The 26,990-nt window shown below is 41.5% G+C and overlaps 1 protein-coding gene across 1 annotated transcript in view; it reads right to left on the bottom strand.

Moving 5' to 3' along the window:
- The window catches only part of adgrb2 (adhesion G protein-coupled receptor B2), a 136,620-nt gene that overhangs the window by 31,361 nt on the left and 78,269 nt on the right, over window positions 1-26,990 (bottom strand). The window contains exons 16-23 of the mRNA XM_070846491.1: window positions 19,902-20,028; window positions 11,478-11,581; window positions 11,005-11,107; window positions 10,325-10,475; window positions 7,099-7,168; window positions 5,699-5,765; window positions 2,504-2,589; window positions 608-706 (exon numbers count right to left, since the gene is read on the bottom strand). Of these exons, the coding sequence (XP_070702592.1) occupies window positions 608-706; window positions 2,504-2,589; window positions 5,699-5,765; window positions 7,099-7,168; window positions 10,325-10,475; window positions 11,005-11,107; window positions 11,478-11,581; window positions 19,902-20,028 (807 nt within the window). The remainder of the gene's footprint in view (window positions 1-607; window positions 707-2,503; window positions 2,590-5,698; window positions 5,766-7,098; window positions 7,169-10,324; window positions 10,476-11,004; window positions 11,108-11,477; window positions 11,582-19,901; window positions 20,029-26,990) is intronic.

Below are 26,990 nucleotides of genomic sequence, written 5' to 3'. Positions count from 1 at the left end.
CGTGCAGTGAAAATTCCAGAAAATGCTATAAACAGAGAGATTTAAGTACCTGTAGCTCTAGTTTATATGTAATATTGTTGGTATGGTAGATATTGTTCTACGTTTGAAATGTGATGTGTTGACTGTGAGCTCCACTTTAAAGCGGTGGAAGCTAGATAGTAGTTTGAAAGTTCACCACGTAAGATAAATAAGAGAGAGCCAGAAAGTATAAATAATTACAGTGATGTCTTACTGACACTGTGCTGCCCTGATGTGTTAAGCCTCTGCAGTACTACAAGACAAACAAGACAAACTCTAAACCTGACTCACAAATACTGTTTGACACAGGTCAGGTTTGCTCAGAGCGACCTGACGAAAATCTGCTTTGGATCAAAACACGCTCTCATTAAATAGTGGCGGCTTGTGGTGCAGGTGTTTTTCCTTTCATTAGTTTGTTTTTGTATCCAGACAAGTCTGAATGTCATCCTGCATCATTACCGACAGGCAGAGATTAAAAGGATGGGGGAGAGAGAGAGGAAGGCAGAGAGAGGGTGATGGAGAGAGAGAGAGAGAGAGAGAGAGAGAGACAGAGAGGTAGATAGCGATAGAAAGATGAAGATGGACTAACATGGCGCTGCTGGCAGTCGAGCTGGACAGAGCGGTGCTCGAGATCACGCCACACTTGGAGCATTTCAGGAGCAGTCGGCTACGCGCCTCCGCTGGGACACTTTAGGACATGCGCACACACACACAGACACACACAAACACATAGATACACACAACCATATGGGGAGGAGAAGGGGGGAGTGGGGGGGGCATGTGGAAACACAAGTTCCAGTAATGGCAACAGGTGAATGTGCGGATGTCACAGTTGCAAAATGAAACAAAGGAAAAGAAAAAAAGAGAAAAAAGTGGACACAACACAGAGAGGGAGGGGAAAAGAAAAAAGCGGGAGGGGGAGGGAGAAAAGAAAGAAAGGCAAATTAAAACCAGATCTTAAAAAGTAGCAGCAATGAATAACAGTCAGAATACAAAGATTGATTCAGAGCAAGTGGAGAGAAAGTGAGAGACGGACATTGCAATGTTACAGCAGAGTCGTGGATCAACAGATTACAGTGACACAGACAGGAAATACACCAACCACCTTTTTCCACTGCCAGCGTATGCGGGTGTGTGTGTGTATGTTATTTGTGTGTACATGTGACTGTGCATAATGAAGCTTTTATAGGGGTGTGTGGAAAGAAAAAGACTCCTTTGTTTGTTTACTTACAGTTGACTACTCAGATGGAAAGAAACAGTGTGTGCATATATATATATATACATATATATGTATATATATATATATATATATATATCGCAAGTGGAGAATGATGGTGTCATGGACGGGCTATGCTACATTAGCGTCCCATCACAGCTCATTGCCTTAGTTCCAGCGCCATCCCCATGGCTTCATAAAGAAAATACATTAGGCTAATGACAGCCTGTCCTTTTAGCAACACTAGCAACACCGTGTGCAGGAGTGCTTAGATCTCTGCGTGCCTCGAAACACACTCCTCTGAGGATCTGAGCAGAAATGTGCTTGATACTTGGATAAGACTTTGTTGCACTTTATTTGTAGAAAGAAAGGTACACCTGCTTGTGTGCGTTTGTGTGCGTGTAGGTGTGTTTGTACACATCAAGTGGTTTAATCTCAGTTACATCACTTGGTACACAAAAGCTAATCAAACCCCCGGAGAGCCAATCTGTACTGTTAACCCTTGCAGCGATAAACAAATGATCAGTTTCAATCTGTGCTAGTGACAGACTTTGAAGGAAATGTAATGAGAGCAAGAAAAAGAGTGAAAACAATTGAATCAATCAGTATGGAAATGAAAACATGGCTGCGAGAGCTGAAGAAATCTCCACTCACATGATTAGTACAGATGATGAACAACCTCTAGCCGCTTTGATAGAAGTAATGTTGTAGGAGCATGCACATGCATGCACGTCTGATATGTATTTATCATGTATGCATGCGTGCATGTTTGTTTGGAGGAATGACAGAAAAGAAGAATTTCAACAGTGCATAAAGTTGCATCTCCATACTCCCGGAGTATGCCTTTGATTTTTCATATCCACCATATTCATGGAGGTGACATAAACTGAGAAAACTAAATGGAAACTGTTTGTCTGTGGAAGCGATAGTGAAATGCTGATAGGATTCACAGAGCAACAGAAAATAACAGATGTCCTGTGATTTCGTCGCCAAAATTGGATTAAAATTTTTTTTGATTATTTTTTACAGGCGGCAAAGGTGTACAAGTAGTTGTGTGTTCAGGGACCCTTGAAAGCAGTTTGAGTTAGTTGCCATGGAAATCTTGTCTCCCCAAGTCTGTGTCTGACAGAGGGTAAAATTGATCTAATGCAGCAAACTTGTACTCAGTTCCCACCGCTAACTGTGTGGATGGACGAGGAAGCGGTGTGTGTTTTGTAAGAGCGTGTGTGTGTGTGTGTTGATGCTAAATGGTTTAGGAAGTTAACTTACCCTGCTCGCTGCTTTTTAGACTTGTCTGAGATGCCGTCTCGTGACATGAGCTTGTTAAACACCACAATTCCAATAAGCATATTCACCTGAGAGACAGAGAGGAGAGTTGGATCAGGTTTGCTGCAGCAGCTGAGGAGCCAACAGAGATTCAATTCATGCACTGAATGGTAGCTTTTCTATATTTCTTCTTTTATTGTCTCAGCTGATTGCATGATGACTTTTTAATCGATCCACAGAATCAAGACTGAAAGTGACAGCGCTTCTGCTGTGTCAGGGCTCCTGCGCTTCTCCGCGAGAGGAGCTTTGAATTCCTCTCAAACATTATTTACACAAAGCATACATTGATTTTAAAGCCCACAGCTATTACTTACAGTTTTGTAAAACACTTCACATCACAGCATGCCACATTTGTATGCTTGTTTGTGATGCCATGATCAATCAACAGACACACATTTAAAACATTAACGTATTAGTTGTACAACACTACTAGTAGTACACACCATGAAACGTAGTGTATGTTCAGGCAGACCAATGAAGCCGTGCTTTCATTGGCTGATCCGCAGCAATTGCTTGCAATACGCTTAACTAGCTCATTCGCAGCTAAGTGGCTGGTAATGTTCAGTCATATTAATGCAGGTGTATACATTATAACGTAACACTATCACTGTTCACGCTGAATGCAATGGTGCTCCACCAACCCTAAATCCTCCTTTTGTAGTAATTTGCATTGATGATTCGACTAAGATTCAATGTGGGGTTTAGATCTCTCAGCCTAATCCTCCTTGCTGCCCATATTCTCTACCAGCTCCTTCAAACAGTGGAGCCTTTTCCTCCAGCACTAACTCCATAACCATTTACCATTAGGTGGTCAGTTCCTTGACATAGAGTTAGAGTCCTTATGTGGAATTCCACATCAAGTAATTAGTGTCACTTTAAGCTGTCTTTTTAAATATTTTTTGTAAAAAAAACAAACAGTGATTGCTTCTCATCCTGGCTTCTCTTACTAATGAGGTGCCCATAGCCAGCCCTGCCAAACATCTGGCCATAGTGACCCAATAGTGACCCAGTGATAAAGATTCTATTAGAAGCGTGCACACACAAATCTGAGCCAAAGCCACATGTAGATCTCTTCCTCTTTGAAATCCTGCCCATATGTGAGATTTTTGTATGCTGGCGACATGTTCCCTCTAATCCTGACTTCCAACATTCATCTGCACTCTTTGTTCCGCCGTCTTTGACTTTCTCTGTCGAGTTTGATTATTCCTCTGTTCGCGTTCTTTGGGATGCCAGCAGTCAGGTGAGTTGGCAAGAAATGACATTCACACTCTAGTACATCCCTATAAAGTGAACGCAACGCATTCCTATTCTTATCAAGGCCCTGAACTGAATGTCTGCCCGGATTCCTTTCTTCATCTTTCACCAAGACCTGCTTGTGATTAGGCAGAGGATTCAATGCAGGGTTGCTTGCAATCTTAAGGACAGAGCTGAGTACTTGAGCTGTTAAAGTCTGACTCTCATGTGGTCAGTTGAATTTCTGCAGCTTTTGCAGAAACTGGATTTCCACTTGAAGCCTATTTCTTTGCAACTTGTACGGTACATCTGGCAGCTTTTACAATTTGCTAAAAACTCCCTCTCTCTGATCTCCTTCTGCGTGTGTGTGTGTGTTGCTGCTGACAACTCCCCACGATGTGCCAGATTGTGCCAGAGAGCACAATTGTCATGCCAGTCATGTCTGGCCCAGGCTCTTTGAGTCAGCATCATCCTGCTCTGCTATTTGCCCAAGGCCAGGTTCATTAATTAGAGAAGAGTCCTGTGGGAAGGTCTGTGTTTCTCTGCCTGACGTCCCACTCTCATTACAGCTGTTTGTTAGAGTGGGGCCCCAGCAACAACACCGGGGGGCCGGAGACCATTACATAGCAGCTGGGGTGTGGAGTGTACATCGATATGGTGGAAAGTCGGAGACATTCCAAGAACCACCAGCCACTGACACGCAGCGTAACTGTCCTTTGATTTCACACGGTGGCTGTGATCTCTGAGCTCTTTCACATAGTCACCCTGAATGCCTATTGATGTCTGTTATTATAAAGAGTGACTTTCATACATTTATGTACCTTAGATTTTGTTACATAAAGTACCTACCTGAGTGTTTTCTGACTACATACCCTTTAAATAATACTGGCATGGAAGCTACCACATTATCATGAATATTCTGCACATATAATCCCACATTCCCTTGTGTCCCAAGGGAAGAAAAAAAAAAACTCTCAACTCACCACTTTCATGTCAGGAATTTACTTCAAAAACATGCATATCATTCTGCACACCTGTGAGTCTGATCCACAGGCCTTTTCTGTCATGTACTACGCATTAAGTGTGCAAGCAACAAGAGGAGAAAATCCTACTGCATGAGCAGTAACACAAACGCAGCGCAATAACAATAACAATGGCAGCAATTACCAACCTAGAGTTTAGTACCCTATCCAGCCTTATTAAGCTTAGTGGTGGAAATATCCATCCAGGGATTCATTTAGGAGAAATTAGCTAATCCTAGAAACAGCCTCATATAGCAGCACACAACTAGAGATGATTAAAACACCACTGAGATGCAATCACTGCATTTAATTTTGCTGTAGAACAATATAGAGCTATATCTCCTCGTGTAGACAAATATTTGTTTCATAGCAATTTGGCAAGAGCAAACAATTGACACAGCATAATTATTATGGTGCAAACAGTTAGTCACAAATATTTGCGTCTTAAAAGAAGTTTTCAAATAAAATTTTGCCTTACATACATTGGCTACAGTGACTCATACTTTGAAAGTACACATAAGAGTGAGATATTTGGCTGCTGGCCTAGAAGTCGGTCCATGCATGTGTTGTATTGCCGGGAAGAAAAGCTTCCCGTCTGCTGGAATATGTTTTAGTTTGTCTGCGCTGACATTTTAAACTCAACGATCAAAGCGCTCATCTCATCATTTTGTCGTGGACACCCCGGGTGTGTATGCTCAAATGGGCACGTGGGAGTGAGGGGAAAAGGAAAATCCTCTGAGGCAGCTCCTTTAATGCTCCTGGCTTGGCGGCTAACTTGGCGAAATATTTGTAGAGTGATGCAATGTGACCAGTGAGAGATGGAAGCCGGTTTCTCTGAAAGTGAGGCAATGTCGTCAAGACTGAGTGTGTTGGACAGACTCACCAATACAATGACAGCAGCAGGCCCGACGAAGGCATAAAGCAGACCGCCCTCCAGGGACAACCAGCAACTAAAGAGAAAGAAGTGTTTTAAGTGCAAAACACAGCAAAATCACAGATTTACTGGGGTGTAAAATGTCACTTAACTACATTCAGGTCTCACACTTCACTTGCTGTCAGTGTCAAGTACTAAACCATAACAAGTACACAACCAATTAAGGATCAGATTTACTTTAATTTCCTAATTGAGGGATGAAGCATTTCATTTCATTGGGCCAATTTCTGCAAATATTGCCCTTAGTGTTGAGCTAATGTGTTATGTACATTACCTAAAACGTATCCTCAAACTGTAAATTTCCATTTAGTGTGAAAGCTATTGCGACATAATGAGCTTAAATGTGTCCTCCAGTGATGTCATCAGAGCATACCGAAACCCCTCTGTTGTCTTAATTGCTGCTCAATAAAAAGGAAAAAAGGAAAAACACACGGCCCAAAAGCTGACATGCCGTCATCGTATTAATGAGATGTTAAGTAAAGTAAGATGAAATCAATTTGGAAACATCTTTTAAGATGTGTTTTCCATTAATCAGCTACTGACTGGATGACAGAGCCCAACAGTATTTGTCAATAGTGCTTTTTTAGATGTTCTGCTCCACAGCAAGCAAAGTAGAGAAACACCCAAAGCAATCTTTAGATATTTCTGCTGGGAGGTCTTGAATATCACTCCTGACATGTAAAGTGGATAATCTTGTTACATCAATGAGATTAACAGTTCTGGAGAAGCTTTTTTCAAACTTGAGTCATGAATATTTAAAGTTACAGAGAAATACTACTAATAATGCAGCTGGCATCAACAACATTGTCTTGTGCCCATTCAACGAACAACTGAGATGTGTGCTGCATTTCACCAAGTGCACGCTGGGACGGGCTTCAGTCCCCCTTGGACCCAGAATAGGAATGAGCAAGCATACAAATGGGACGGATAGATGGACTGGAGAAAAACTGACTGTTTTGTTGAGTCGAATAATGTGAAAAATGAGTTGATACTGTATTTTCAGCTGTTTATAGCAGCGCCGCCACTGAATGAATGACCACCTCAGGTAAGTTATAAAATAAAATTGTAAACAAATACAAATTCATGAAACAGACCTTAGCTTGAAGCCTCCGAGGAAAAAAGGGACAATAAACTCTTTCATTCTTTTATTATTCTTTTAAATTCTCGGATACAATGCTTCATCAAGCAGCAATGGGAACATTCGGGTATGCACTGAATGGTGAGGTGCTGTGCCTCCAGCACATCAAAACACTAATCAGATGTAAAAACTGATGATTAAGTCATGATATCCCTTAATCATCTAGTCGTGTTTGGTGTGAGGCATAGGGCGGGGGGTAAGCGGTACTCACTAGCTGGCTGTGCCGTAACCTCTTGCTCTGGTGAAACCCACCGATACTGCTACAACTAGGGCTGGAAGACCTGCAGACAAACAGAGAGACAAAGATCAAAAGGGTGAGACAAAGGATAAAAGGAAGCCTTAATGGGAACGATGGAGCATGTCGGCAAAGTAAGATTCCCCGGTTTGAACGACCCCATACGGCTCTTCGCATTTAAATGCTAAGCAGCCATGCAATAGCACGTAACATTCGCATATGTGATTGAAACTGACTAAGTGCTGTGTAGGTAAGCCTGAGTGCTCTGCATGTGCTCCCTCACACAAAGGTCTAGCCACAGGCATGAAAACTGGGCTAAGATCCCAGTTCTCTGCAGAAACGGAAGCTCTGATTTAGCATTTCAGGTCACTCTTGTTGTATTGACATGTTGTGTACATCATTAGTGCCACAGGAGACGCACGCATGCAGCATGCCTGCGCGTGGATGCGCATGACTTTGAGAGACTAAAAGAGAAAAAAATAAGCATGTGAGGTATAGCTTGGAGTGGTCAATAAGTCATGCATTAATTAGCTAAATCAAAAGATTTGCATGTGTCTGCATGTTGGTGTGTGTGTGTGTGTGTGTGTGTGTGAGTAAATGAGAAAGGAAGGAGAGTGAGACTGAGTGTCACTGAGCGTGTGCCAGAAAAAAAGAAGGAAATATGCTGGCCCCGTAATGAGCTTGGCTCTGAAATATTCATGTAATTAACAAAGCAGTGATTATGGCTGCAAATGAAAAGCAATTAGAAAAAGTCACATTAACATTAACGAATAAGATGGCGGGGCCAGGCCGGTCCACTAAGCGGCACGTGCAACGTTTCAATTAGACAACAACAATCAATCCAGCATTTACCTACAAATAATTGGTTAAACACACACCTATACATTATGTTTGCACACTCAGCTGCAGCTAACCTTGCAGATCCAGTCACACCCCAAATCTCCTGTTTCCATGGCAACTGATTTCAATCACATAATTTGGGGAGAAAATTGAGAAATGGACCTGAGGAGGATAAGCTGTTTGATCTCCTCCACTCTTGCTCGACTGTTTAATGCATTTCATGTGCATTTGCAAGTGTATTGGATAATTCTATAGCTTCCATTGCATATCTAACACACACACACACACACACACGCACACACACACACACACACACACACGCACTGTGTCTGTATCTCTCTCGATCTGTGACTGTACAACCACCTATGCATTCTCCCTGCTCTGTATCAGGTAAGGGCATCAGTGACTTGGCAGATTAGACTGGTGGGATCAATATCAAGTGAAATGAACAGACGGTGTGTGTGTGTGTGTGTGTGTGGTGATCGTGGGGGAGGTGTTGCAGTTGTAATTTCTAGTGCTATCTCAAAGCATCTTGCCAGTGCTATGCAGATGTTATCATATGTTTTGATTATCCCCTAACATCACTGGCGCCTGTTGCATCAGGTTGTAGTACACGAGAGGACAGCATAATAGAGTAACACGGAGGGTGAATGAGTAGAGTTATCTTTACTCTGAATGAATACTGTGGCACGCTTTATGAGTGTGCATGCATTTAAAAGGAATGTCTAGCTTTGGCTGCATTAGGTTAGATTATATCAGAAACTGTAATGAATGTCTTTTGGGAAATCGAGTCCTTGAAGCAGCAAACGATGGTATAAGACAAAGAAAATTGAGATAGAGCAAATTAACGTTATTAGGCGTAATGCAGAAAACAACTTAAGCACTACAACATAGTAATCTGTTTTATTTCCATGTAAAAAAATGCATGTCTTGCTGCTCTCCATCACTAATTCATGTCACACAACAGTGGTTCAATCAGCATTCAATTCGGGAAAGCGCCTTCATTTGGTGTGATGAAAATCCTCTGGCACAGAAGGACAGTTTATATAAACAGAAGAAAACTTACATTAGCAAGCATAGTTAGCATAGTTAAGTGATATAGTGAATGCCACTAAGATACTAAATAGTCTCTTTCAAAATGCTGTAACTACAGAAATTTAAGCCATTAACACACAATGCACTGGTACAAATGATCAACTGATGTAATTTCTGGAAAATCACATCGGCAATATACCGAAGATGTTGATGCTTATGAAGGTTGTTGCCAGACAAAAATAACGAGGTCACTGTGCTTGTGCATTATATGCATTTTGCATGCACAGGAATGTACAGTCATGCGGTGTTAAAACTAGGCCAAAAATATAAATATAATATATAATAATATAATAATATAATAATAATAATATAAAACATAGCAAAAACATGAGTAAAACTCAATAAAAAGTAACATTTGTAAAACAAAACTATAACTTCATCTAAAAGTGAAAGGAGACAAATTAACTCATTACTTTTTAAACAAAGTTATTCAACAACCTGGATGCACCTTCAGAATCACACACAGTATGCTCCAAACGAATATCTTCCCTCACCAAAAAAGATATTTTCTTTAAAAGATCATTTTGAAGATACATCTTCTCCTAGATGTTAGCAAAATGGAATTTTCTGTGTTAATGCTAACAAATGTTAACGTTGTTTGTCTTGGTTTAGTGAGCGTAAGAGAGTGACTGTGGTATCTGCTCCGCAGTAGAGAGCACAGCAGTACCTCCAGTAATGCCAAATGAGCTACAACAGCTGCACTTATGATACCTTCACTAAACTTTTGTTGGCTAAAACTGAACTAAAACTTGACAACAACTTTTCTTGAGAAACATGAATCTTTGAATTTTATAGAACCCACAAATAGAAGCTAGTGATGAAATGACAGCAGCCATATTGACAGTGCCGACCTCTGAGGGAGCTCGTTGCTAGTTGTTAACTAGTTGGCAAGCTTGTTAGCTCGGGGAGTTTTTTCCCTACTCAGTAAAGCAAAAGGGGAGTCAAATGGCGTATAGAGAAAATATAAAGAAAAGACAAAAAAAAAGCCCTGGGAACTATTGTGACTGACTAGTGCTAGCATGTCTCGGCTGATGAGATTAGATTGTTGCTGTAGAAAGTAGTCCCTATGTAACTGAACCTCTAGAGCTGTAAATATTTCACATAGGCACACATACATTTTGTTGTGACACTCTCTGGTGTGTCCAGGCCACAAAACAACAACTAAATCAAAACCAGACAGTAGTGGTGTGTGTGTGTGTGTGTGTGTGTGTGTGTGTGTGTGTGTGTGTGTGTGTGTGTGTTGAGGTGTGACATTGTGGGTGCTCACCCCAGCCGAGGCACAGAAAACGCTTGCGAATGAGCCGTGACCTCATTTTGCCAATGACGGCCAGGTAGGACTGCCATGCCTCTGTCAGCACCCAGCAGAAGGACGCCAAGAAGAAGAAATGCAAGAAAGCAGCAGTCACAGTACAGAGGCCCTACAGAGAAAAGTCAAGGACATTGACAGAGATTAAACCATTGGTGATGTTTTACAAAACAGTACAAAAAAAAAAAAGGTAGTTTTGTGAGTGGTGTCATGATACATCATTTCTTAGAACTAGTCAGCAGAGAAAAATGAAACTATAACAAAACAAAGAGGACAAGGTGAAAAAGGGAGTCTGATAAAGCACATATTTAAAAAGAACAGGAGTCCAGTCTGGCTTTGCTTGGTTTCTCATTTTGATCGATACCGACCACAACACAGTGCAGTCTTGCTTAGTCAGAGTAGTCAAGGTGCTGTTTGCCAAAAATGCCAGCATGCTACTTTGAGAATTCTACTGTATGAACCTTGTTGATCCCAGCTATTTTTTTTTAACACTTTCGCTTCTTCTTCCGTTTTAAAAGGGGTTGGTCAAGAACACTATTACTGGCATCAAAAATGTGTTGACTGGGTTTACTGTGGAAATTCAGTTCCACTGTGTGCGAATAAAATTTTCTTTATGTGTTTCTCCGTGCACAATGCCTCACCTTGCTGAGCGTTTGTGATTGTCCCACCAAAATCAATAAATTGGAGGCTAAGATGGAGAGGCAAAAATTCACCAAGATGATGGACCTCTCCGAGCGTATATACCTACAGAGCAGAGAGAGTGACAGAGAGAGGCGACAGGCATATGAGATACAGTAAGTATCAATGACAGATTGATGGACTGAACAGCATCTTTTTTTTTTTTTTTTTGCAGAGTCATTAGCTTGATTTTGCCATCTGTCATGTGAGGTACCAAAATCATCATCCCCCCTGCTGTAGTTAAATCATTTGTTCCTTACTAGGCTTCATTAGAGTTTTGGCACAGCAGAGGACACATGCTTTTTGTATTGCTGTGTATTGGTAGGAGCCCAAATAGTGGGTAAAATAACCACAGTCCGCACAGTGGATATGTGAGTACAGAGACAGGCACGACGCCGTCAAGTATGTGTGTGTGTGTGTGTGTGTGTGCACGTACCTCCAGAAGGCAGCGTAGATTAGCAGCAGGATGAGAAGAGCCGTGCAGGAGACCCCACAGCCCACCATGAGGGGCACAGAGGGAATGCTGGTGGGACCCATGTTCTGAAGAGAGTGAAACGGAGGGACAGAGAGAGCAAAATGGATTGTCAATAATCACTGCAAGGCATTAACCCAGCCATGTGCTTTGCTCGACAAACCCTAACAAAATCTTATTTTATTTTACCAGAAAAACTAAATAGATTTTGGCTTTGTAACCTTGCTTCATAGTGTTTTACGTGGATCAGACACATCGTAGCTTTGCATGCATTTGTACAGTCCCTTTTTGGTTGCTATGGAGTTTCTACTGGCTTACAGCAATGCTACTACAGACCTCTAACCCTCTTGGACAGTAGATTTGGCTCTTTTCGATTGCAAAGACAGATGAATATGACTGTCAGAGGCTGAGGCTACCAAATAAACTAAATTCTACTACGCTATAGCGTCATGTTGAACTTTCAGAGGAAAAAGATTCTAGCAACAGTGAAATGCAATAAACCGTCCACTGATGCATTTGAAACGATTGCGTATGACTTTTTTTGTTTCTGACTGATTGACTACTACCTCTTGCACTTCCTTAGTTATAATCCCTGTGGTAGACCATTTTAATTATAGCCTGCTAATTACATGTGATTACCTTTGATTAAAATCACAAAAGTCCATCAGTTGGAACTGGATAATAACACATAATTACACTATTCTGAAAGTTGCTGTTCGTTAAGGGATGTATTGTTATTTACTCTAAGACATGAAGCCTAATTCAGGTAACCACCCAGCTGCCAACCAAGGGACTAGGAGCCCGTATTTACGTCCGTTGTATAATTTCACGTGTACAAGGGTAAAAGCACCAGACCACAGCACATAATTAAGTGATTTAGGTCATGATGTACAGTGCACCACCACTTTGCCTCTCTCCTGAGGTGTGCCTTTGAAAGGATGAGGAACAGACAAATGAAGCTGCATGGAGAGCAGACGCCCCGCCATGTCCCAAATGGGCTTAATGTTTGGCCGGCTTTTAAGTTCTCTATCACACAATTTACCTCAATTTACCTCCTAGAGTGGCTAGCCTTCCCTTTCATCACAAAGATTTATCACTGTACACACACACACACACACTGCACAAGGTGTCTGTTACTACAAATAAAGTACATACTCTCACACGAAGGCACGTTCAGGCGGACGTGCCAAGTAATTGAAAGTCAGTGTTTAAGCTGCGTGAATGTGTGTGTGTCTATTCAAGATGAGCTGAAGGCAGGAGAGTAAAGCAAGAGAGAGGACTTTGGAACAGAAACTGAAAAGAAGGAGTAGGTGAGGAATTCAGAGAGACATGGAGTGGGGAGAGTTAAGGACAACTAAGCGAAAGCAATGAGTAGGAGGAGGAGGAGGAAATACATAGGGAGACAAGAAAAACAAGCGAGAGTCAAAGCTTCCCTTTTAGTGGTTTTCCCGGGCCCATCAAAGGAAGCCAATTTCTCCAGAGGAAAGTGGAATAGGCTGGAATACCAATACAGCACACGCATACACACACACACACGCCCGCGCACACACTGAAAGGAGAACGGCGGTGACACATAATCAAACCCACCTCATAAGAAAGGAGAGACCCACAAAATAGAGCAAGAGGGGATATGACAAGCATCTGCTTCAGGAAAAAAGGAAAAGGCCTTGGAGGAGAGTGAGAGACAACAGAGGCTCGGAATGTTTGATATAATGTGGAGAGGAAGGTCAAAGGATACACGGGCATTTGTGGTTTTTTGAGGTCTGATAGATCAAAGATGGAGGATGTGTGGGGAATGACAAGAACCAACTCTCTCTCTCCCTCACACACACATGCACACACACACACTTGCACAAGCGTATTGGGTTTCCTTGTCTCTTTCACTTTGTCTTGAACCACACAAATAATGGAATAAATTAAACTCTTACTTGTAATTTACTCAATATACATCCACAAATTGTCCCTCAGCTCTTCATTGTGACAATTTGTCAAACAGTGTTCCCTTAAGTGGCACTTTTAGATTATGTGCGCGTGATGAGATTAAGCGTCTAATTTCACCGCAGGACGCCACAAAGGAGGAAACGGAAAGAAAGGAAACACCCACGCAAACAGACACACAAAAACAACTCATCAGTCCCGAGGCTACGGTGTCACACAAACGCCCCGCTCTAAATAGATATAGTGATATTATGGTGCAGTTGGAGGGGGATATGTGCTTGTGTGTAGTGGTTTGTGAGAAGAGAGGAAAAAGCACAGAGAGACACAACAGATCAGAAAGTGTGAGTGTGCTGAAGCTCTGCTGTATATGGCCGGGCTCCCCTGGGCAGCTTGGCTACCATGTGATGGAGAAGATAGCTATTTTCAGCTCAGGAAGTTTAACCTACTTATCTCCTCTCACTGACACTCCTCCCTCCACTCCCACCTATCCTCCCTCTCTCTCCCCCTCTACATCTCCCATTCTTCCCCCCACTTCCTCCATACCTTTTAGTTTTTACTCACTCCCCAGCAGTCCATGTCCATCTTGTACCTTCCTACGTCTTTTCCATTAACTGTTCCACCACCCTCTCTGAAGCCGGGAGAACGTGGAAATTTACAGTGCATCCTTGTATATCCGTTACCGCTCTGCTGATGTAGTTCAGCGCATTTGTAGTGCGTGTTAGCATGCTAACAATTTGCTAAGTAGCACTGCACACAAAGTGCAGCTAAGGCCGATGGGAATGTCATTAGTTTTGCAGAAGCGCTGGACAGATTGAAAACTACTTAAAGCTGCTGGAATCTATTTTAACAAAGAGTGTGAAAGGATTTGCTCTTAGCTCTATGGAGCATTTCAGTTCATTGTTTTGGTTTTACAACTTTACTTTTTTTGTCAAAAGACAGAGAAGATCGGCAAGTAGCTGGTGGAAAATGTGGCAGCTGAAGTGCCACATATTGCCCTCAGGATTTGGTGGAAACCAAAAATAGAGCATAAAAGAAGCGTGGATATTGGACCTACATTCATCATTTTCCAAATCTAAATACACTACAAGACAGCTATCTACTTTTAGTTCATACATTTGTTGGTGTTAGATTAATGATACTGGCATTATCATTTATCTAATATGGCATTTTTTTTTAAATATTGTGTCTCATGGTCCTTGTGAGCTGTGAAATTGCTATTCCGCGTGTGATATGCTGAATAATTCTTGACAGATAGGCATTTTCAAAATTCAAGGTATATACCTTCAGCAGTCATATACTCCTTCTGTCTCCATATTGTCTCTGCAGAGACATAAAACTGTACATCTTGCTAATCTAGTGTTCCTGCGATTTAGTTGCCTGTTTTGCTGTCATTGCAGCAGGGAAATATTGCCTGCGATATGCTTTAACTGAATCAATTCAGCAGACCCTCAGGGATCAACCTGACAGGCTCTGGCTTCAGTGGCTTCAAGACAAACTATAAGTCTCCTGTCAGTGTATGACAACCTGGAGGGCTGACATAGTGACTTAAAATGTAAAGTCATCATATCAAGTGCTGGCCGGATCCCCAGTGCTTCTTTTTTTTTTTTACATACTATTTAAAGTTTGTACTGCTTGCTGAAGCGAGTATAAGCTACAAAACAAGACCAGTTGTACCAAGATAACCTTTTTCTTCAGGGCTAGTATCAAAACATCTTCATAGAAACACTATAACAGGCCTTGCTGGTTCACACAAATATTATCAATTTTTAATCATGAGGTTACCAGAAGGGAATATTTCCCTCGTCTGTATGTTTTGGACAAAATTTGTATTTCACATAACAAAAAAAAAAACCCCAAATTGAAATCAGAGTCAAAAGACTCCACTCCAACTGTACTTTCCATCCTACTTGAAACTGATAATTGGGACCCTTGGCATCACAAACCAAAACAAGCCAAAACAACACTTTCTACTCAGCATTCAAAATATCCAATTACCAAGTAATTCTGTCCTCACCACACCAATGCTCGGCCATTATGCTCCCTCAGCCAGAGAAACACAGCTACTTCACCTGTTTACATCCTCATCATCCCTTGTCACCAAATAACCTTCAGTTCGCGCAATAAGGGATCCAAAGTTTCTAATGCAATTCCGTGCAGTCCTCATAAATTTCAGCAACCCTCATACTTTAATTGCGGTTGACAAGTGCAGGATATTAGCATACTATAACCTTGCAGTCTTGCCTCATCTAGGGCAGGCCTTGTTTATCTTTCTTTACAGTCTCCACGTTATAATAAGTTAAAATGTGAGCCACCATCTTGTAGTGCCTCAATCATCCATATCGTCCTTCCACAGTCAAAACCAGGCTTTGGCCATTAATAGTCTAAATAATAAACTCAGCTGTGGGATTTTTGTATTCTGATTAGGTGCCAGTGAGTACTAATGACGGCGAAGGAAACAGACTCAATTCATCTCAAGTAGACCTAATCATTTCATGAGAACGATTGGGCCAGAAGCTGTTAGTCTGGCAGGTAAAAGAAGCTGTGAGAAATCCTTTGCAGCAGAAGCGGAGATCACTTCGCATATTGCTCTTTTGAGAAAATTGCTTTGATACAGTAATTGGCTTATAAATGAGTTACGGAAACGCAGACGGCATCCCCTCTTCTCTGAGCGTGTGTGTGTGTGTGTGTGTGTGTTTGTTTGCCTAGCCATCCACACTGACTAGATCAAGGTCTCAGGTGCTGTTTGAACCACTGACCTTTTCACTCGCATTTCTGGTTACCTGCTCAGGCAAGCACAAGCCATGAATCCGACTGCATGAAACAAGTCCGCGAGTGGCAGTTGAGAACTGTAATTAATTTCCATGTCAACACACGGCAGCTTTATGTGCTGACAAAACTGAAGCGAGGAGGTATAACTCACTTGATTAACTTGTGGCACAAAATGTTAAACTGACTTTTATAAAGCCAATACCTCCTTCAACTCCAAATCCCATGATCCCTGTGAGTACTGTGAAGGCAATGAGTCCAGACATATCCGTAGGGTTTGTGTTCCCAGTGCACTCATTTTGGGAATTAAGTGGCTTGGTTTATTGTATGGCTTCATGACCTCACTCAATCAACTCCTCTTTCTCCCTCGCTCTCCTCTGTTTCTCTAAAGTAACAACCTCTGTCTTGTGTCTGATAGTGAAGGTCTCTCTGCAGACACACACACACACACACACACACACACACACGTGCACACACACACATGCACGCACACACACAGCATAAAACACACACATACACATGGAAATCTCAGAGGCTATAGAAAGTAAACAGGATTAACTGGCTATCCCTTGCTCCACTGTAAACGGCCTGTAATGGCAGCACTGCTTCTAAATCCCTCCATCTCTTTCTCTCCCTCTCCCTCTCCCTCCCTCCCTTTTCTATTAAACATGGAGGTTAATCCTCAGCCCCCCTTGTCCCTAGCGCCGTGGCCCAGGATAAGCTGTCAGAGCTGGGCTGCTGATACTCAGCTCTGCTCCAACAGCCACACAGCCTGGACACAGCATGTGAATGTGTGTTTGAGTGTCTACGTATGCATTTTTGTGCATGCAGACCTGTATGTTTGCAAGCCAGTGTGTGTGTGTGTGTGAGGGCGCATAAATCCATGCTTTAGTTAGTCTGTGTTTGCATACCTGGATGTTTTTTTTTAATGTGTTACTAAATTTGATCCGTTTCCTCTGCTCTTTAATAGAAGCCAATCTCTGTAGGAATAAAAAGCTAACTCTGGAGGAGCCTAAAGCAACGAAGTGCATGCCCAACTGAGAGCCATGGACACAGACAAACTGACCCATAGCTTCCGGTCCTCAGCGCTAGGTCTAATGGTGGTACCGGGGGAAGAATGGGGACTCACTAATGACTAACATACTCTCCACAGATGTAACAAATGTCAAAAAGAGTCAATGTGCTTTCCCTCCTAGTCCTCTTTCACTCAACATGGCCAACCTGCTTGCTGTGGCGAGGGGAAAAGCCAATATTGTTCAGTTGGAAGAGGAGTCACAGCAACCAGAAATAGTGACAGGATTGACCCATTCAGCTTATAGGTCAAAGCCACTGTGTTTTTCCATATAATGGCAGTTAATGTTTCCCTGAGTTCTGTAATGGGTTCTGGACCCCTGTGAAGTAATTCAAGCTTTGAGGGACAAAATAATGAATAACTGCAGTTACTCACCTGAAGGCCATCACCTTGTTTTGACCCTCTTTACACTTAATAAAAAAGAAGGGGGAGCAGAGGGGGGAAGAGGATGGGCGAATAATATAATAGCTCCTAGAATGCGGTGTAGAGATCCGTAGACTTATGAGCCAACTCAATATTGAGAGGTTTTTTTTTTATGATTTAGCTTTTCAGCATGTTCAGCACACTTGGCAGAAGGAGAGCCCCCCCGCTGTGCCACTAGTGACACAAGCAATGTGCAATTAAACTTACTCGAGTTTCGATAGATTAAACGACTTCCGAGTGAATATTCAACACAGCTGCCTCTTGGACGGCTCCTCTCAGCGTGATCTCTTTACATTGTGGAACCTTTACAATTCCAATATAGCCCTGTTGTGTGCGGATCTGTTCTTGGACTCTGCCTCGAAAGGAAAGATGTGCGTGTGTCTTGCACATTTACTGTTCAAATACTTCCGAACCAATCAAAATAAAAAATCTAATAATATCGCCTGCCGCTTAGATAAATTCACTTTTGGATTCTGGATATATTTCGCAACTACGATGCCATGTTTTGTTTTTGTTTTTGTTGCCATGCAACAAAAGTGTTTTATTCTTACACTTCTTACATAGCTACTCTATATGCAGTTTAGACTCTGGACCAAATTACTTGGTAGTGCGTCTCTGGAACATGGGACAACACACAGACGTCAGAAAAAAAAATAACTATAATGACATGAAGAGAACTTTGAATAACAAGCTGTAATGTAGCAGTGCTAGCCAAGCCACAATGCCACCTATAAAATGCGTTTTTTCATATCTGTGTGAAGAGCTCAGACAAGCCTTACAACATTAATGTGCTTTGGAACAGCGAAGCTCAAATGCACAGCACCAGTGGGTGCTATATGTTTTACTCTGAAAGGACTACACAGGAATAGATGTTTGCATTAGCCCAGCTCTTTATCTCTGCTACACTGGTTGTTAATGCATTATTACTTATCGCAAACAACACGTTCTTTCAATCTCTCTGTCTTTGTCTCTCATTCTCCCTGCCAGATGAAAACAGGCTGCCTTTTATGTTTGATTGAACATTTCCTTCCCAAAATCTTCCATTATTGAAAGAGAAAGTCACAAGAACAAACTCCCATAGATTCTTGTGAGTAACAACAAATTTAGTCAAACTCCTTCATCCCCCTTACACTCCCTGATTATTTAATGTAATCAGAGTCCCCGTAGGCATAACTGTAGGTGCAAGGAGACAAATTAACAGCCAAACCTAAAGGGAACATTTTGTGACCACAGCAGACAAGGAGCTGTGGCATAAAGTGAGAAAAACAACTGTAAGTGTTAACAAGGTGAAAAGGAGGCTGAAAGAAGTGACAAAAGCAGGGCCCTACGGAGGAGGAAAAGGGAAGCTGATAAGAAGACAAATCAATGAAAATATGGCTAAGAAGAAAAAAGGGAGCAAGAAAGTAGGTATAAATAATAAATTGGGTTAGGTGTATATGGAGGGAAGGTGTGAAATAAAGGGGGTGACATTGTGGGATGTTATACAATTAATAAATTAGGTGGCTGTGAGAGGAAGGTAAACGAAGAGCTGTCAGGTTTTTGGATGTCCATTAGCCCACAGAGGAGGGGTCAATGCACTAGAACAGAGTTACCCTAAATTGCTAAAAAGCCTTCTTTAATCATGTCAACCACACACTGCAAGCCACGTGAACTATTTATAGTAGCGCAGGTTGCGTGCTGCAGGCAAAATCACACACAGACACAATAACATCTCTTTCTTTTTTCTTGACGCATCTTCCCTCTCCCATCACATGGAAGCAGCTCGCTGAATAACCTGACCTCTGCTAAGTTTAGGCGGAAGAAAAAACTTGCACGTCGTGGAGAGTGACAGCCGATCAACGCGTAATCAGACAAGCACAGTGATCACAGCACAATGTTACACACTGTCGGCACTGTTTGCACCCATTTTCTTCTTGTCAGCGGTGCAAGGAGAGATGCTTGTTACGAAGTAAGACACTTTACATTCAGATTTTACCAGTCACACCAGCATCATCCATCCAAATCTCTCTATAAAGACAGTAAATGACAGCCATAACACTCTGTTGTATTTTACAGTAAAAATCCAAGTGATGCCCTCTAAATTTATACTACGGTTAACTCATCAGATCACTGACCTGGCCCCTGGTGGTAGTTGCCTTGTTAGCCCCAAAGTCCCACAGAGTACATCAGGCTATGCAATAGTGACTCACCATGTCTTTAGCTTGCTGCGCTAACACAGCGTAGGTGGATATCCTGCTGCACAGGCATTTGGTGTGGACAGTGGTTGACGTGAGCGTTTGGCAGCCTTCTGTGCCCCAGTTTTCTGCGCCAGCCTCCCTGGAGGTGGGGAGAGGGTGGAGGGTGGGGGAGGAGGGGGGGCACAGGGGACATAAGCAGCGACTGTGAGACAAAACACTAACAAAAAAAAACTGTCACATGAATAAACACGTCCATAGGAAGTTCCAACTCGGAGGGAGGGGGTGAACGAGGGACAGAAAGTTTCAAAGGGTCGATGTTCTTCACCAAAGAGTTCACCAAGTTCGCCCATTCACTCTATAGGTTTAATATCTGATCACTAACTAACTGATCACCTCTCACACACAGTGACAGGCTCTTTTACCCCGCTGGCATTAGAAGCCAATGTCACCCCACTTGTTCTTGAGTCTTCTCCGTGTTTAGCACCCTAAACACTTTCTTTCTTATCTTTGCTCTTTCTTTTCTTCTGTCTATTCCAGCTCTCTTTTCTTGGAAGAATACCATAAAAGACTGGTGGCCTTGAGGACAAATTAAAAAAAAAAGGGTTGCATCTGCTAACAGTCCACAAAGGCCAGTGCATCTTCAATTGGGATCATTCAGCTCTAAATGGCCAACTGCTTGACATGCAACAAGTTACTGAGGAAGAGAGCACCCGCAATAGCAGACAGTAGGACCTTTTACACTTTATTGCCCTACGTCTTTCTCCGCTCACCTTTTTTTGTCCCCCCACCCCTTCCACTTTCTTCTAAATGCCCTCAATATAAGGTTGAGTGCGGGGGGGACAATCAATTTGATTCTAACTGGACTAATTATCCTGGTAGCTCACCCCACACATTAACCTTATATTTAACTCTGGATATACTTCTCCTCTAGCCAGACCGGAGGGAGACATAAGAGCTACAGACGTGTTCTGTTGGGGTCAATAGGGCCAACTTCATGATTTCAAAACATATTTTCTCGAGACATTTCTCACAATGAGTAATGAGCTCCTATGTGGATGTGGTGATTTGGATTTGATTAATACAGCGATTTCTTTATTTCCTTTTTTTTTTTTTTTTTTTTATCTCTGTGCTTCTCACTGGTTTGCAGTGGTCACACACTACGGTGCACAAATCGGGATCTAGCAACATTTTAAAGGGAGATTGATGACTACACAGTAAAGATCAAGCGGACAGTATGGTACAGTGTGATTTAATCTTCAAAAAAATGAAAGCTTTGTGTGTGTGGGGGTGGGGGGGGGCAAATCATTTTGTCAGGTCAACCTGTACAGGTAGCACAGAGGCACAACAACTTGACCATGTGAGACCTGTAGGGGTGCTTTCAGCCCCATTGAATGGAAGCAACTGAGGATTTATGTCACTATTGCTAAATAACTGCATTAGCTGGTGGTGAGAGGGGGACCTTTAAGTCTGCACAAGAAATGCTCTCCTATAGGGAAAATCTTTGCTTTAAGGTAACAATTAAGACTATGAATTAAGTAGGGGATTGGAAATTGTGCAAGAACAGCTGAGAAACAAATATTTGTTGATGTTTTCCATAAACACAGAAATTATGTTTGCTCATTATGTTCTTTGCTATATAAAGATTTGTAGAACAGAAAGGATGAAATGCAATCATATTGCAGACAGCACGGTGTACACTGTTCTTTCACCGCTAATGCTTCAGTGGAGAACATAATTACCTCCTCTCAAGTTAATAGCGATGAGCACCCTCAAAGCAGATAGAGAGAAAGTTTAATAAAGTGTTGCCTACATAAGGACTTTCCTAGATTAGGATTTGCATAAAATGTGCAATCTTCAAATCACTCAGTACACGGAAAATATATGAGCCAAGACTGGCAATAATGTACACCTGAGCTCTGTTTACATCTCAAGGGAAGGCTTTGTGACAGTTTCACTTTATGAGAAGCGATAAAGCTGGCTTGCTGCTTGTTGTATTTATGGTATCTGAAAGAATATTTTTGATCTTACCCTGCCTTTGGAGAAATAACATATATAGAAAAGTAATTCCACGACACCCTGTATAGCCTAAAAATTGTAAAAACTCCTAACTGATATGCATACTGTGCTTACCTGCAATATAGGGGGGACCAGTAAAATATTAAATAGAATATTACATATTATGGTATTTTTCATGATAATTGAATCTAACACAAACTACAAACTCAACTCATAACATTACATTATTGAGAATCTTTCATCTGTAAACATTTTTTCTTACAATCATCTTGCAATTACCAGAACCTCCTGCTTTATGGTCACACATGTCACTCCTCATTTTCATTAAGCACATAAAGCAACTTTTGCTCTTTTATTCTGAAGTTTTATTTGGCAATTTAGCAATATATGTGGATGCAAACTGAATGAGGAGATATTTTGAATAGTTTCTGCATCTAGATGAAAACATTTAAAAACAAAAAGGCAGTCGTATCGTGGTTTCCTCTGCCGTCAATCAAATGAAGTGAACAAACAGTATACGAGCCACCAGCCAATGACACCATGTTAACCACAGCACAGTACAATACATCACTCAAAACTAAATATTCCTTGGCTGTGACAGGCCGCTCAAACACGATCAGAGTGACACTTAATGACAAGAATGCATCAACGGTAATTCTCAAATGCACATCTGAACATGAAGGCACGCACACTCACTCAAACAATCATGCAAACACACACAAACACACACGGTGACATGCAATTCATAATGTCAGTAATGAGATGAGAGTACAATTCCCCAGTGATCATCATCTGCACAGTGACACTTCAAAGACTGAAGATCGGAAAACGAGTCACATCAGTGAAGCCCTGAGACAGCTTGACAGGTGGCAACATGGTGTGCGGCTCTGTGGTGTGATTCTGTGTGTGTGTGTGTGTGTGTGTCAGCGTGACGGAGAAATGGAAGAAATACAAGAATAGAGTGAATGAGAGTATATGTGTCCTTGTTACCTTTTACGAGGAAATCCTCCAAAGTGTGTACATTTTTCGAGGTGTTTTTGTGAAGTTTTTGGGTTGGATTTCTTATTCAAAAAAAAAACAAATGCTCTGAGTTTACAATGATCGTCATCATCTTCGTCTAACGCTACACACATCCATGAATAGAAAACATTTTTCTGTGTGAACTCCCAAGAGATGTCGAGTAAAGTATTTACAAATGACTTCGTTCGCACAAGTAAAACATAACCATACGGACTCTAACTAAACATGCATTAATGATTGTCTATTAAATGGGCAGACAGAGGGAAATGTTGCATACTGATTTATGCATGTTGGTTGAGTCAAAGTGTGGTAGATGCACATGTGAAAGCATGCGTGCCATTAATTTACTGGCACATACGGTCTAACAGCATCCGACATATCAAGTATTCTATGCCAGTCTGGCAGCAAAGAGGAAGTTGGCATAATGAGGAACTGTCTGACAGCTCACAACGGGGGGTCTCTGAAGATAACACAGACACAAACGCACACATCCACATTATCTGTGACCTCTTTGTTTTCACTGCTGAATTTCAAGCTTAATTGACTGCTGACCCCCATCTAGTTTAACGGGACATGATTTGTTGGTATTACTGTCTTTCATCAAAAAAGCCAGCTTTGACTTTCGTTTACTTTTGATAACCCACAAAGTTGGAACAAATCCTGATCTTTGTTACTGCACTACACTACAGATACAGACACATACCACTGCTGCGGGGCCTGCTGGGCTCATTGAAGTATTAGATTACCAGTTGGGTTTAGCTGGTGAGAAAAGATTAAAAGGACATAGTTTCTGTTTTACTTTTATTATTACACTTGAATGAGCCTGGAGCCGCTGCCGACTCCTTATCATGGAAAACAGGTACCAGATGTACAAACAGGTGCACATATCAGTATAGTTGGTTTATAACCTATGGATCCCAAATGTATACTGCAAAGATATCAATCTGGCAGTGTCCAAACAAATGTTAAGATGTGTAAATATGCACAAGCCCATCGAGTTTGATAGCATTGCGATAATTAATACATCTGTTGTTTGGTCTTGACTTTGAAAAAGAATGAAGTTTTATTTAATGGATGTTAGAGTTGGCCTCATTTAAACAGGTAGTTATCCCTCAGCAGGCAAGCGGATGCTTGAACATATATACACTGCATGACTAAAGTAGCTCTCACTTTTGATGTGATGATAGCACTAGATGAAAAGGGAACGGCTCACCAAAGATATTACAATTCATCCTGTAGGGAGTGTGAGTGTCTGTACAAAATTTCACGGCAATCAGCCCAAAAATGCAAATATCAACCTCGTGGTGGCACCAGTGGAGAAATGAAGGGATCAGCAAAGTCTTTCTGATACATCATCTGGAAATCATGAATATCTGTACTAAGGTTTGTGCCTATCTGTGCTGTAGATGTTAAAATATGTCACTGAATATGTGAAAACTTTGACATGCTGGTGGCAATAAAAAGCCAGAGGATCACCAGTGGGATCCATCTTCTGGGGACAATGGAAGACACTTAAAGCCAATCTATCCCGCAGTTGTGGAGACATTGCAGTCTGGACTGAAGTGGTGGACAAATGGCCTGCCATCTCTACAGATTCACTGTTAGCACGGCTTTAAAAAAAACAAACTATGCTGTGCTTGTGCTGAAGCCAGCAGCCCTTGAACATTATTTCTCAACACTGAATGACCACTGCACTAACATATTACAATGATTTCCAATTTGTTCCCTAATTAAATAGAATGATGTTGCAGCTGTTAAGAAAAATAGGAAAAATACTTCCTGAACAACAGCAATTGACCTTTTCTGTCTACTGAGAATAAATTGGCAACAACTCTTGACAGAAAGGGCAATGCTATGAAAGCCAATTGCACCCTGTTAAGAAACAAAAAAAAAGGTTAAACATGCTTTGAATTCTTAAAATGAATGCCTTGATGCAGGCATTTGATGCAGCTGTATGGAAGTGAAGTCAGTGGATTAGCAACCCCTCCATCTGCCTGGCACGTAGACATGAAAAGTGATGCACTGCCGATGTCTCCCATCAGAAGTATCCTTTTATCCTCACCAGGCAAAGATGAAATAACGTTGGTAAGGTAAAGATACTGAGAATACAGGCAGAGGAGCACGTGAAGCATTATGATACAGGAGCTAACACGCTGGATGTGGGCAACTTTTAATATCTACTCACTGCTAAGTATTTAAACCAATTTTACATGGGAAAATGTTGTCCTACATAGCTGCCATCGATGTAATGAGGATTAACATTATCAGCTAATTTTAGCGGCTGTCAAATCTGATTTATGAGATGACTGGAGCCAAAAAATATAGTTTAGTAGTAAAATTGCTTGCCCTGTGTCCATTGCTCTCCAACTGCTTGTTTCAGACAAAATATGCCATTGAATTTGTGTGTATTTGCCTGTGTGTATGTGTCATCAGTGGTCAGCGGCGCAGGCGAGCAAAGCAATTACACAGGAAGAAAAAAGTAAAAACTGCGCCAGGGATAAGGCAAACAAAGATGAATGCGAAGAGATGAGGAAAGCGTTGAGGGATGACAGAAGAATTTCACACATAGATGGAAATCAAAAGCACGCAAATCAGAAAAAGTTGCATCCTAATTACACAGAGAATACTTTCAAGTCAAATTGCCATAAACTCTTGAGAAGATAGTAGTTACATGTTTAGTATTCAGTGCATGATATTGTGAAGTCATTGAGCAAATTGCCATAGATACTGTACAGATAGTGAACCTGCTGTTTAAATGCACTTTTTGGAGCAGAGATCTTTGAATTTAGTCACTGTCTATAACAGAGTGAGAGTTAGGGAAACATATTGCAGACAGAGTGCTAATAGCCATGGGCAGAAGGATGGGGCTTGTTGCAGTAGAGAGGGATTTTAAGGATCATGGAGGTAAGTAGCCTGAAGTGGACACAGATACCAACAGGTTCAAATTTGACACTGCACATCAGCGTCAGTGACACAATGACAAACTGCATACTCGAGTATGTGCACATTCTGTTTTAATACAATCATTTTCTTTCCTCCACAGCGTACTGTGAACCATCTCTACCTAAGGCATGCGCTTGTCATTGTCCACAGTTGCACAGTTGCAGCATGGTAGTTTGGTAGTCTGATGCCATTATACCTATCAATATTATATATATATATATATATATATCATACACCCATCTCTTCTCATTGGTATGGAATAGTACAGAAGACACATTTTGACATGTCACAATAAAATAAAATAAAATACTGTGCATGCTGGCTCATCTTTGTACTGTCACAGCTTACTGGGGCATTGAAAGGAATGGAGCCATGAGTGTCTATCACTATTGCCCTGCGATCGTTTTCACTGTCAGCAGAAAATCATCAACAACCATGTGTACACAATGCAATATGTAGTTTGCCATTGGCCAAAGAGTTTAAAAGAAACCGCAGGGGCCAAACTGAACTAGAGGAAAATTTTAGCTAGTATTTAATTGTTTCTTGAGTTGAGTCTGCCCCAATCTGCCAATTTTAAAGTCATTCCATGAAACTAGATTTTTGATTTTGCCCAAGTTGTAGTTGTACTCATATTTAACTGGACTGAATCAATTGTGAGCATTTTTGGTCACATTCTTTGGTCTTATTTCTTGCCAGCTCTGTGCCTGTGTGATACCTCTTTATGATGCCAGGGGTTTAGTTTCATGACTGGAGCCACAGAAAGAAATGGAGGAAAAAAAAAAGTAGGAGAGAAAAAAATCTATTCAATCTGATGGAATCTATTCCGGTAGACATTACATCCCTGACCGCCGGGGAACCAGAATACACATTCACCAGAGGCAGCGCATATTGGCCTTTTACTCTCAGTACAGCTAGAAAGCACTGAAGCAAGTCTTCACATGACACAAATCATCTGTACTTACTCAACCTTTCATATCACCTCTTATGGAAGACTGACCAGCACACATTTACATCACAGTATTTGTCACAATGTAGACCCGTGTTTGAATTTCAGCGCATGTGTGTGTCCGCATGCATAAATGTATTTGACCCAGATATTAACTCTGTTGGAACTAAGCTTTC

Source organism: Pempheris klunzingeri, chromosome 16 (genome assembly GCF_042242105.1).
Source record: "Pempheris klunzingeri isolate RE-2024b chromosome 16, fPemKlu1.hap1, whole genome shotgun sequence".
NCBI lineage: Eukaryota > Metazoa > Chordata > Actinopteri > Acropomatiformes > Pempheridae > Pempheris > Pempheris klunzingeri.
The sequence above is the reverse complement of the archived record's forward strand: the minus strand, read 5'-3'. Positions and strand labels throughout refer to the sequence as shown.